At 43.7% G+C, this 10428-nt stretch overlaps 4 protein-coding genes across 7 annotated transcripts in view; 2 read left to right on the plus strand and 2 right to left on the minus strand.

Annotated features, from left to right (window-relative positions):
• The window catches only part of LOC116161024 (fasciclin-3-like), a gene marked incomplete at its 3' end in the record, with an annotated part of 83546 nt that overhangs the window by 62763 nt on the left and 10355 nt on the right, over nucleotides 1-10428 (minus strand). For 2 of the 3 annotated variants that reach the window (XM_031474208.1, XM_031474207.1), the window contains 1 exon segment: nucleotides 2675-2715. In XM_031474208.1, the coding sequence (XP_031330068.1) occupies nucleotides 2675-2715 (41 nt within the window). 3 annotated transcript variants of the gene reach the window in all.
• Nucleotides 781-2970, plus strand: LOC116161023 (gastrula zinc finger protein XlCGF57.1-like). Its single transcript, XM_031474206.1, has 2 exons — nucleotides 781-2781; nucleotides 2830-2970. Exon 1 carries the CDS (start codon nucleotides 833-835, stop codon nucleotides 2546-2548), a length of 1716 nt encoding a protein of 571 aa, XP_031330066.1. The 5' UTR covers nucleotides 781-832; the 3' UTR covers nucleotides 2549-2781; nucleotides 2830-2970.
• Nucleotides 4057-6920, minus strand: LOC116161027 (adenosine 3'-phospho 5'-phosphosulfate transporter 1). Of its 2 annotated transcripts, none has more exons than XM_031474214.1 (7): nucleotides 6870-6920; nucleotides 5748-5915; nucleotides 5500-5699; nucleotides 5254-5450; nucleotides 4981-5205; nucleotides 4693-4843; nucleotides 4057-4648 (listed from the first exon to the last, which is right to left on the minus strand). In XM_031474214.1, exons 2-7 carry the CDS (start codon nucleotides 5777-5779, stop codon nucleotides 4140-4142), a joined length of 1314 nt encoding a protein of 437 aa, XP_031330074.1. In that variant the 5' UTR covers nucleotides 5780-5915; nucleotides 6870-6920; the 3' UTR covers nucleotides 4057-4139. The 2 variants fall into 2 exon arrangements, with proteins under 2 accessions (XP_031330074.1, XP_031330075.1); XM_031474215.1 differs by lacking the exon at nucleotides 6870-6920 and adding an exon at nucleotides 6213-6347.
• Nucleotides 7424-9239, plus strand: LOC116161029 (WW domain-containing oxidoreductase). The gene is made up of 2 exons (XM_031474216.1): nucleotides 7424-8367; nucleotides 8415-9239. Exons 1-2 carry the CDS (start codon nucleotides 7592-7594, stop codon nucleotides 8842-8844), a joined length of 1206 nt encoding a protein of 401 aa, XP_031330076.1. The 5' UTR covers nucleotides 7424-7591; the 3' UTR covers nucleotides 8845-9239.

The following is a 10428-nucleotide window of genomic DNA, read 5'->3' on the forward strand; positions in this document are numbered from 1 at the left end:
CTTTGCAACCATATCAAATTTGTTAAAATCGGTCAAACGGTTAAGAAGTTAAAGCAGGTTATTGCAAAAACAATTGAACGCCCCACGCCATGTTTGTTTTTGAAATAACAGAGTTTTTGTTTTTACGAAAATGATAGATAAACTGGTTCTCTTTAAAAATGTGAATAAAGAATGTTACGCCCTCTGTTCGCCATTTTCGATACTCCGTAATTGTTAGTGCTCCAAAAAAGAATATTAATTCTCTCTTCGAAAATATAGCGTGAGAAAGATAATATTCACAACATTTCAAAAAAGATTTAAATTCAGAAACGGTTCAAATGACAAAAATCGACAAAAAACTAGTTTTTGAATTAAAAAAAAATCATTTTTGAATCTTCTTGAACTTGAAACACCACTTTAAGCATAAGACTTTTAAGGACTTCAAATGTGAACAGTGTAATTTTGCGACAGATTACAAACGAGTTCATTTATTAAAGATTTACACCACAAAAGCAGTAATTAGATTCAGGTTGTTTTTGTATGAGGTTGGAACATCGTCATTGGAAAGACGAAATTCAATTGCAGTGGGGGAACTTTCCCACTGCGACCACAAATTCCAAAACGCTGGAAATGGTGCCATTCTTACTTGACCACCGTGTAAACTTGTTGCAGAATTATCAAGTATAGCGTTGGAAGATGTTCTGATAAAGCCATCAAAGTTTGATCACCCTGTACATAGCATGAGGTAGTTCAAAAATCACATCGTAGCGCTCTCCAACGAACGTGGTAGTTCGTTTGACTCAGACATCCATCTTGCCTTTGTAGGTTGTTCTTATTTTTAATTTGGTCAAGAATGGAGACCGAGAGACTACAAGACGTGCAGTTTATTAAAGTTGAACCGAAGGTGGAGGTGGAGGAGCTCGACAATGAGCCGGAAGCTAAAGCAATTGAGCTCAAGTACGAAGAGGGAGTCAACAACGATTTGCAGTGGAAAGAGGATCCTGGGATAGTTCTTAATGAATCGACAACATTTAATTGTGAACAGTGCGAGTACACTGCAAAAAAGAAAAAAAACCTAATGGATCACATGCGAATGCACCACGGTTTGGAAAATTTTCATTGTGAACAGTGTAACTACACAACGAAATTGAAACGGTACTTGGTAACGCACATCCGACGACAACACAGCGCGGAATTATTTCATTGTGAACATTGCAATTACGTTACGAAACAGATGGCATGCATTAAGCAACACATGAAGGCGCGGCATAGTACACGAAAGCTCCGATGTGAACAGTGCGATTACGTCACAAATTTGAAAACAAAGATGCGCTACCACATGAAAGCGCAACATGGCCTGGAAAAGTTCACTTGCCAACACTGCAACTACACAACGACGTTAAAAGTAAATTTCACCCTTCACATGGAACTTTCTCACTCGTTGGAAAAACCTCTATTTAATTGTGTAGAGTGCGATTACACCACAGATCGAAAAATAAACTTAAATAATCATATAAGGGCACATCACAGTTCGGACAAATTCTTTTGTTATCAGTGTAATTTCTCCAGCACTTGGAAACGAAGCTTAAAACAACATATGGAAGTGAGACACCGTTCCAAGACTGCTAGTCGTTGCGAAATATGTAACTCCGCGACAAATTTGATAAGTTTGCTAATGCAACACACGAAAAAAAGTCACGATCCAGAGAAATTCAATTGTCAATACTGCGACCACGTCGCGCATACCAAAAGGTGGTTCGTGCATCACATGCAAGCCTGCCATAATATATCAGAACCGGAAAAATTCATCTGCCAAAGATGTGCGTACACAACGTCCTACAAAATCGAGCGACCGGCGCATCACAACCCGATCACATTTAATTGTGAACAGTGCGATTTTAGTACAGAATCGAAAAAATTTTTGCCGCGACACGTTAAGAAAGTTCACACTGCTCGCGATTGTGAACTGTGCGATTCGGAGCAGTTTTACTGTTTGCAGTGCGATTTTGTAACCACGAAGAGACGGTACCTTGTGGATCATATTAAAAACGTGCACAGTTCGGAGAGGTTCGCGTGTCAACGGTGCGACTTTAGTGGGAAATCGAAACGAAGCCTGGCGCAACACGCACGCACCTACCATTCGAAAACGACACTTAAATGCGAGCAGTGCGATTTCGTCGCCAAGTCGATGGTGCGATTGGAGCGACACGCGCGATACGGGCACAATTTGGAAAGTCTCAGCTGTGAACTGTGCGGTTACGTTACGAAACAAAAGCCGAACATGCGTTACCATCGGAAGGTGCGTCACGGTCTTGAACAGTTCGCCTGTCAGCACTGCGATTACACGACGAAGGCGAAACGTTGCCTGAAACATCACGTGCAAATGCGCCACTTCGAGACGGAAAATTTTAATTGTGAACAGTGCGATTATACGACGACTTGTAAAATGAACATTTACAATCATGTGAAGGCGCATCACGGTTCGGAAAAGTTCGTCTGCCAACAGTGCGATTTTGTCACGACGTGGGAGCTCAGATTTAAGTTGCACGTGAAAGTTCGTCACGGTTAGTGTAATTTCAAATTGTGCGGTTTCGCTGCGAAATTGAAACCCCCTAGTCACAAGTCATTTGTTGCCATAGGCATAGACAGTGTAGATAAACGTACCCATGCACCAATAGAAAAGGAAGACACTTACCCCCCCAAGGCTCACAGGCTTCAAGTTCAACATCCCTGTACCTGTAACCAATTATTCATTTCAAAACCTGAACGTTTCAAATTCAGTCAACGACTTTTTGACAGAAGGTGAGTCATCTAAACTGGCGTTAGCCATAAACTGATAACTTACTTCAGAGCCAGAGAGAATGGGGCTTCTGCCACATCTGGATTTGCTCAAATTAATGGCACTGGAACGAAGTAACAGTACACACGCGAGAGTAAGCGCACAATATCAATCATTATTGCTGTGAACCCGCTTTAAACTTTAATTTGGGGGTTGAATTTGAATTAAACCAAAAAGTTTAAAAAACATATAATGAGCGCGTACGGATTAAGTCACGTGACTAGTAATGGCCGCCTCAAGTTGTGGTTAGCGTCACGCTTGCTAACAGCAACGCGGCGGTGGCTCTGTAAACTATAATCTACAGTGTGCAAGTTAATTTTTGACATCGCTTTAATGTATAAATAAATATCAGTTATGGTCCAGGAGGGCATATTTTTATTAATGGCAACTTCATTATATTTAGATGTAGCATCACAAAAACACTTAGTAGACAGGGAGATGGACGTAGCTCGTTGGTTAAGTTTTTAAACATACAGTTCGAATAGAAATTTGGTTCACACCCATATCAAATTGCGAATTGAAATAAAATAATTTCAAGATGGGACCGCTTCCGTAAATACCGGAAGTTGACGACATCTTGATTTATGAAATAGAAACATACTATTTTCTATTTTGCGACATTTTATTCTCAAATGTAAGATGTACGTATCATGGTTTTACATTTTTCTCTAAAAATTTGGAAATGCAAATATCTCTTTAGCCGTTGTGAGCGCTTTTGTTTTATCATCGAATCCAGTCTAAGTTTTTGAGTGACCGCTGAGTGTTGTAAAAGTTCCCAGGGCCGCTGCGGCGATTTTTCAAAAGTTCAGTTATGGTTTGATTGTTTGAAACTAATTATAAGAATTACTCTTTACCCAACACGCCCCCAGACTTTACCCAAAGTACCTACTAACGTTGATGGCATAACTATAAAATGCATTAGTTTCTTCAGATTCTACACATTCTTCTGTTTTTATTCACTCTATAAGCCAGTGGTTCTCAACCGGTGGGTCGCGACCCCCCTCTAGATCGTGTCCGAGGGTATCGCGAAATACAGGGGAAAAAATTAAAGAAAACAATACAACATTGTAGACTATTTTCTTACGTATTGAAAAAAATATCGTAGGTCGGCAAAATACTCAACTGAAACGTTAAGGGGGGGGGGGGGTTGCAGTGTCCAAAAGATTGAGAACCCCTGCTATACGCGATTTTTGAGAAGGAGAGATGGGTAAAAGTGCAACAGAACAAATTACGCGATCCATAACTGCAAAATATTTATTTGCATCTTGTGTAAAAACGACAGATCTACACACAGTGGAGTTTGGTCTTTCATCTACCTAGATCATATCTTCAGATCGGCGGCGGTCTGCGCCCTTTTCCTTTTCGTCCTGATCCTATGGCCGCAATAAATACGAAGAAAAATACTGAAAAACACCACAAACACTCCCACTATCCCGACGGCGTGAATCTCGTGGCCGTATATAATACAGCTGAGTAAAACGGAGAAGCCCTGCCTCATGGTGGTTATAATGACGAAGATTAGCGGGCCGAAGGTCGCGATCGTTTTAAATATGAACAGCTGCCCGGTCGCCGAGCACAACGACAGCAGGAAACAATCGAACATGAACGCGGGATAATCGAGCATAAATCGCACGGACCTTAATAATCCCCCCTGCTGGAGCAGGGAGATCGCGGTGAAAATGCACGAGAAGAAATTGACGCCGCACATCATCTGGATCGGTTTCATGTGGTACTGTTTGAACAGCGAGCCTTGCCAGTTAGACGTGAAGCTGTCGAACGCGATATACGAGCAGAGCAAGAAAACACCGGAGAGTGTCGTCGTGCTAGAACCTAAAATACGAAATTAGACTGTGGCGCGTCACATTCTCGCGTACCTTTGCTATCGTTTCCGGTGTCGAACATAAAGAAGAGCATTCCAAGTGATAAGAGGAGGGCGGTCAAGTACTCGTACGATTCGTACTTTGTCTTGGAGATTATTTTTCCTAGAATCATGACGGGTATCGTTTTGGTCGCCTTTGCCAGTACCTAAACGGACGTTATAGACGATTTCTTGCACGTGACACGTGTCTGTGAAGTTAGCACTTTATTAAGCACTTAAAAGGAACGGAGTTTTCGATGAAAATGACCGGCTAACTTCACAGACAACTCACGTAACGCTTTACCTGGTACGGAAACGACACATACTTCAAAGCCTCGTACTGACACCACGAGCTTAAAATGTTGGACAACGAACAGTACACGTATTTATAAAGCGGCGCCCGATGCGTCGGCTGTCTCGTGCACAAAACCACGAACCCCGACAGCAGAAAGGCGAGAATTCGATTGACGAAGACCAAAAACTGAGAGTCGGTGAAATGTGCTGTGCCGCCATCCGCATTTTCGTACTTCTAGAAGGAAACTCTAACCTCAACTTTTTCATTTCGACGGAAGCTTACTTGTGTCATCACTTTCTCCTGTAAGACGCCCCACGTTAAAAACGACGCCTGAAGACCGACGAAGTAGAACATGAGCAGTAAACCGTCCTGCAGAAGCGTGCGCGATTGCGGCACGTTCGAGACGGCCAAGTTTGCGCAGTCGATAGTGTCGTCGCTTTCGAAGCATTTTCGGATAACAAACGCTAGGCCGTTGTGTCCTAAAATGAAATCGGGTGACTGCGGGCACGAAAACGGTTCGCATCTTACCCGCCTTATTGAAGTAGTTAATTTTGTGAATGTATCTATAAACGAGGTAGCCGGGTAGCAATACGGTCGAGTATCCCAAGATGTTGTGGAAACCGAAGATGATCCAGTTATATTCGAATTTGGGATCGGCAAAGACTTGCGAGAGCGACACGTACCGGTTAATTAAGAACAGCAGGCCGGTAGATGTGAGCAGAATGACCCTGGAACGAGGATAACTCTTTTTTCAAGCTTCAACGTGGGATACTTACGAGATGACCACTTCGACACCGTTTTTGACCATCGTTAAGTACTTAAAGGGGAGCTTTCATTTCCCCGGTTTTTTCATTGACTTAGGAAATACATTCTGCCCAGGAGAAAACGCCGACGTCTTAATTACGTGGACTAAAAACGTTTACAATGAAGTCACATGAAAAACACTACAACAAATAAAGAATGTAAACACTGGGAAGTGCATTTGAAGGAACCGACATGAGTGATTGAATGAAATAACGTGGTAGAAAGAGAAAAAACATATACGGTTTTCTAAAATTTCTTGTTTACACACTTTCAAAATAAATGTCACCTGTCGCCATCTCGGAGAACATTTTCTAATCAAAGTATTACAGAGGAAATTTGACGTAAGTTTTTCCTATTAAACCACGCGATCATAAACCGTGACTACATGAATATTGTTAATTTATCACTTATAATTGCACAAGAGGTTTGTATTTTACCGAGTAAATTTGGGTTGTTTAGGTAATGAAAATCTGTTGCCTAGCAATTAGACGAGAAAAACTGTCAACTAATAAAAATGCGACACCGCAATGAGAAAACTAGAAAAGGCCAGGAAATAATGATGACAGAAACGAATAAATGAGGTTATGCGAATGTTTTGTAAGGTTATATTACTATAAACATGGATTACCAATTACATGGTAATATTGTAAAAATAACTAATCAATTTGGGGATATATTGCGCTATGTGTGGCGACACTGTTAGAAAGAAACAAAACTAGGGTAGAACTTTCCTCTTTATCCTTTCAAGGTCAAACTTACGCCGAAACCGTCTATTGCTAAAAGGCAACAGATTTGAATTGCAACAACACAAATTTACTCGGTTTAAATACAAACCTCGAGTGTAATTCGGCAGGACAATTTAACGAACAAGAAATTCACATAACTAATCAATTACTGACAGACGTCAAACTAGTCATATGGGAAAGGATAATGCCATAATTGGTTCGAAAATGAATAAGTGAAAAAACCACTAGTGCATTTGTCGCTGGAAAAGTTGCAGGTAACTTTTGCCGCTGTTAAAGTGACAATTTCACTGCGGCTTATGCGATTTTTTATACATGAGTTGAATTGTCATACATAAAGCCATGACGTACCGGCATTCTCTCCCTGGCGAGAATAATAAACAAATTCGTCCCTAAGCCAAAACATAACGCCACTTTTACAACGAACGAGAGTCGAAGAAACAGTGTTGCCAATATCTTAGTATTCTGTATACAGGGTCGTGCAAAGAAGAAGCCGTTAGTGTTTTTTCAGAGCAAAGAGGGCCTAGAGATGTCTCGATTGACCGTAGAGCCGAAGCGACCTTGGTAAGGACCTGAAACGCTATAGAAAGGTTGCGGACAGCTCCAGTAAGAGCCCAAGGAATCCTGGAAGTACCATAACAACTCTGGTAAGGGTCTTCCGCGCGTAGAAGCCTTTGGTATCTTTCCAGAGCATTCTAGGTTTTTACCAAAGCTAGGGACTGAGGTGATATATTTACAGTGATCACTTCAGACTGTGTTTTCCTTTTCATAAGACCAGTTAGGTACTTTTGTAATGAAATTGCACCGATCATCACAATTAATCCCAACCGAGTGACCGGTATTGGCAGTGTTTAATTGCACTTTAAGAGGGAGGGCCTAACAAGTCCACAAAAAATCTAGTCTTGAAGTATGGAAAACTTTTGCAGTAAACAATTACTTGAAACGTCTATAGGTGGCGCTTTTTTGAGTTTAAAAATGAGCCCCGAATTATTCACATTTCTGTACGCCACTGATATTTGACATTGAAGATGGCCGATGGGTAACTTAACCTCACATTAAATCCAAAGAAACTGATGAATTTACCGGAAAGCGACAGCGAAGAAGAGCTTCCTCCAGGATGGGAAGAGCGAGTGACGGCAGACGGCAGCGTCTTCTACGCGAATCACCTGACCAAAAACACCCAGTGGACCCACCCTCGCACCGGAAGAAAGAAGGTGGTGTCCGGTGAGCTCCCCTATGGCTGGGAGCGGTGCATCGACAAAGCCACCCAAAAAATAATCTACATCGACCACGAGAACCGCCGCACCACCTACACCGACCCGCGCCTCGCGTTCGCCGTCGAAGAGAAAGACCATCCGAACGACTTCCGCCAACGCTTCGACGCGTCCAGCACCGCTTTACAGGTGCTGCACGGCCGCGACCTCACCGGTAAAGTCGCGCTAATAACCGGCGCGAACGCGGGAATCGGATACGAAACCGCCCGCTCTCTCGCCAAGCACTCGTGCACCGTGATATTCGCCTGCCGTAACGTCGAATCCGCGCGAGCAGCGATCGATCGCATCGCCGAGGAGAAATCGACGGTGGCGGACCTATGCGAGGCGGTCCACTTGGATCTGACCTCGCTGAAGAGCGTAGTAGATTGTGCGAACTTCATCAAGACGAAACACAAACAGCTCGATATGCTAATACTGAACGCGGGCGTCTTCGGGCTGCCGTACACGAAGACGATCGACGGCTACGAGACGACGTTCCAAGTCAATCATCTCGCGCACTTCCACCTCGCTAACCTCCTGCTGCCTCTACTTGTGACCGGCAGTCGGGTGGTGATCGTGTCGTCCGAATCCCACCGGTAAGTTCCGATAATTAAAGCGCGACTTCATCTCTTCTTCGTTGCAGCTTTGCCAATTTGACCGTCGACAACTTAACGACGGCCCTCTCGCCGGACGTACCGAGCAAGTACTGGGACATGACGGCGTACAACAATTCGAAACTGTGCAACGTGCTGTTCGGGCGGCAGCTCGCGAAGAATCTGCAGTCGAACGGCGTCGGCGTGTTCACCCTGCATCCGGGGAATATGGTGTCGTCGTCGTTGACGCGCAACTGGTGGCTCTACCGGCTGCTCTTTGGCCTCGTGCGTCCGTTCACCAAGTCGCTGCAGCAGGCGGCAAGCACGACGGTTTACTGCGCGACCGCCGTCGAGTTGAACGGCGTGACGGGCGTGTATTTTAACAACTGCTTTCGGTGTCGGGAAAGCGAAAGCGCGCAGTCCGACGAGCTCGCTACCGCGTTGTGGAATTTGAGCGCGGAGATGATTAGTAACTTGTAGGTTCTGTGATACCGGGGCACTTGACTCCCGGGGGGGGGGGGGCTATTATGGATTATAATTAATTTTACAAATTAGTGTTTATAGTATGTGGATGTCTAGAGGGAGGGGGAGGGTAGTGTGCTAAAGTTCTATAAATAAATACAGTGTGGCAGCACCATACGCCATTCTCTAAATTGTCAATGTGTCCAAAACTTCAATAATCCCAAAGTAGGGGGGGGGGGGGCACGTTTAAAGTGGGCGATACTTGAATTTTTCCGAAAAAGAACAAAACTTTTTGTGGAGCTCTTGGTCAACTTGGTGACACGGGAGCGCGAGGGGCTGCGGTTTCAAATGCAAAGATATAAGAATTGTCCTGAAAAAAAACTTATTTTTCAGGTCTCTTAGTGAACTTGACGGTGACAGGAGGGGGAGGGGAGGGGGGGTTATATGCGGTTTCAAAAACAAAGATATTCGAAAGTTTCCGAAAATGAACAAAACATTTTTCGCGGTTCTCGGTTAACATCATGGGGACAAGAGAAGAGAGAATCAACTTCGAGCTTAGAGTGGGCGTGGCTATTGGAGGCGAAGCCACGTGCAACGTACGAAGCTATTGGTTTCAAACGCGAAAATATCCGAATTTTTCCGAAAAAAACAAAAAAAAACAATTTTTCTCAGTTAAAGGTCAACTTCAAAGGACCAAGAGAGGCGGAGGGGGTTAGTCTGCGGTTGCGAGCGCAAATTATTATTAAGACAATATTTCTCGCGGTTCTAGGTCAACTCGTGGGGATAATGGGGGAGGGGGGGGGCACGTTTCCGGTTAAGGGTGTTGCTAAGAAGCTACTGATTTCAAACGCAAAGATGCAAACTTTTCCGAATCCCTATAAAAGAGCACAAACAATTTTTCACTCTGATCTGTCAATTGTGGAGAGTAGGGGGGGGGGGGCTTCGCACCAAAAAAAGTGTGGTTATGGTAAACGAACTTGCTTGACAAATTACGAAGTCATACGCGAAAGATATTGCAATTTTTCCGATTTTACAAAAATATTTTTCGACCGTATCCGCCTACCCCGCTACACGAACATTCGCCGCGCCTGTTTCATTGAGAGGTGTACTGTGCGACCACCGCCGAGTTGAGCGGTGAGGGGGAGCGGAGCGTGCAAAAGTTCTGTAAATAAATACAGTGTGGCAGCACCGTACTACATTCTCTAAATTGTCGATGCGTCCAAAACTTCAATAATCCCAAAGTAGGGCAAAAATAAGCTCCCTTGTACTACACAATTTGAGAGAGGGGGTGAGGGGGGTATGTGTACGGTTTCAAACACAGATTAAAAGAACAAAAAATCTATTTTACGCGCCGTTATTTGTGAACTTCAAGGGGTCAAGAGGGGGGAGTACCCAGTTCGCGTTTAAAATAGGCGTGGCTATCGAAGGCGGAAGCCACGTGCAACTTTCGAAGTTGTAAGTTTCAAACGCGGAGATATTCGAATTATTCCGAAAAAAAACAAAAAGATTTTTCTCACGTTCTCAGTGAAGTTCAGGTGAGGAGGGGGGGGGGGGGCACACATTCACGTTTAAAGTGGGTAATACTTGAATTTGTCCGAAAAA

This window comes from Photinus pyralis, unplaced genomic scaffold (assembly GCF_008802855.1).
Source record: "Photinus pyralis isolate 1611_PpyrPB1 unplaced genomic scaffold, Ppyr1.3 Ppyr1.4_LG10, whole genome shotgun sequence".
In the NCBI taxonomy this organism is placed as follows: domain Eukaryota; kingdom Metazoa; phylum Arthropoda; class Insecta; order Coleoptera; family Lampyridae; genus Photinus; species Photinus pyralis.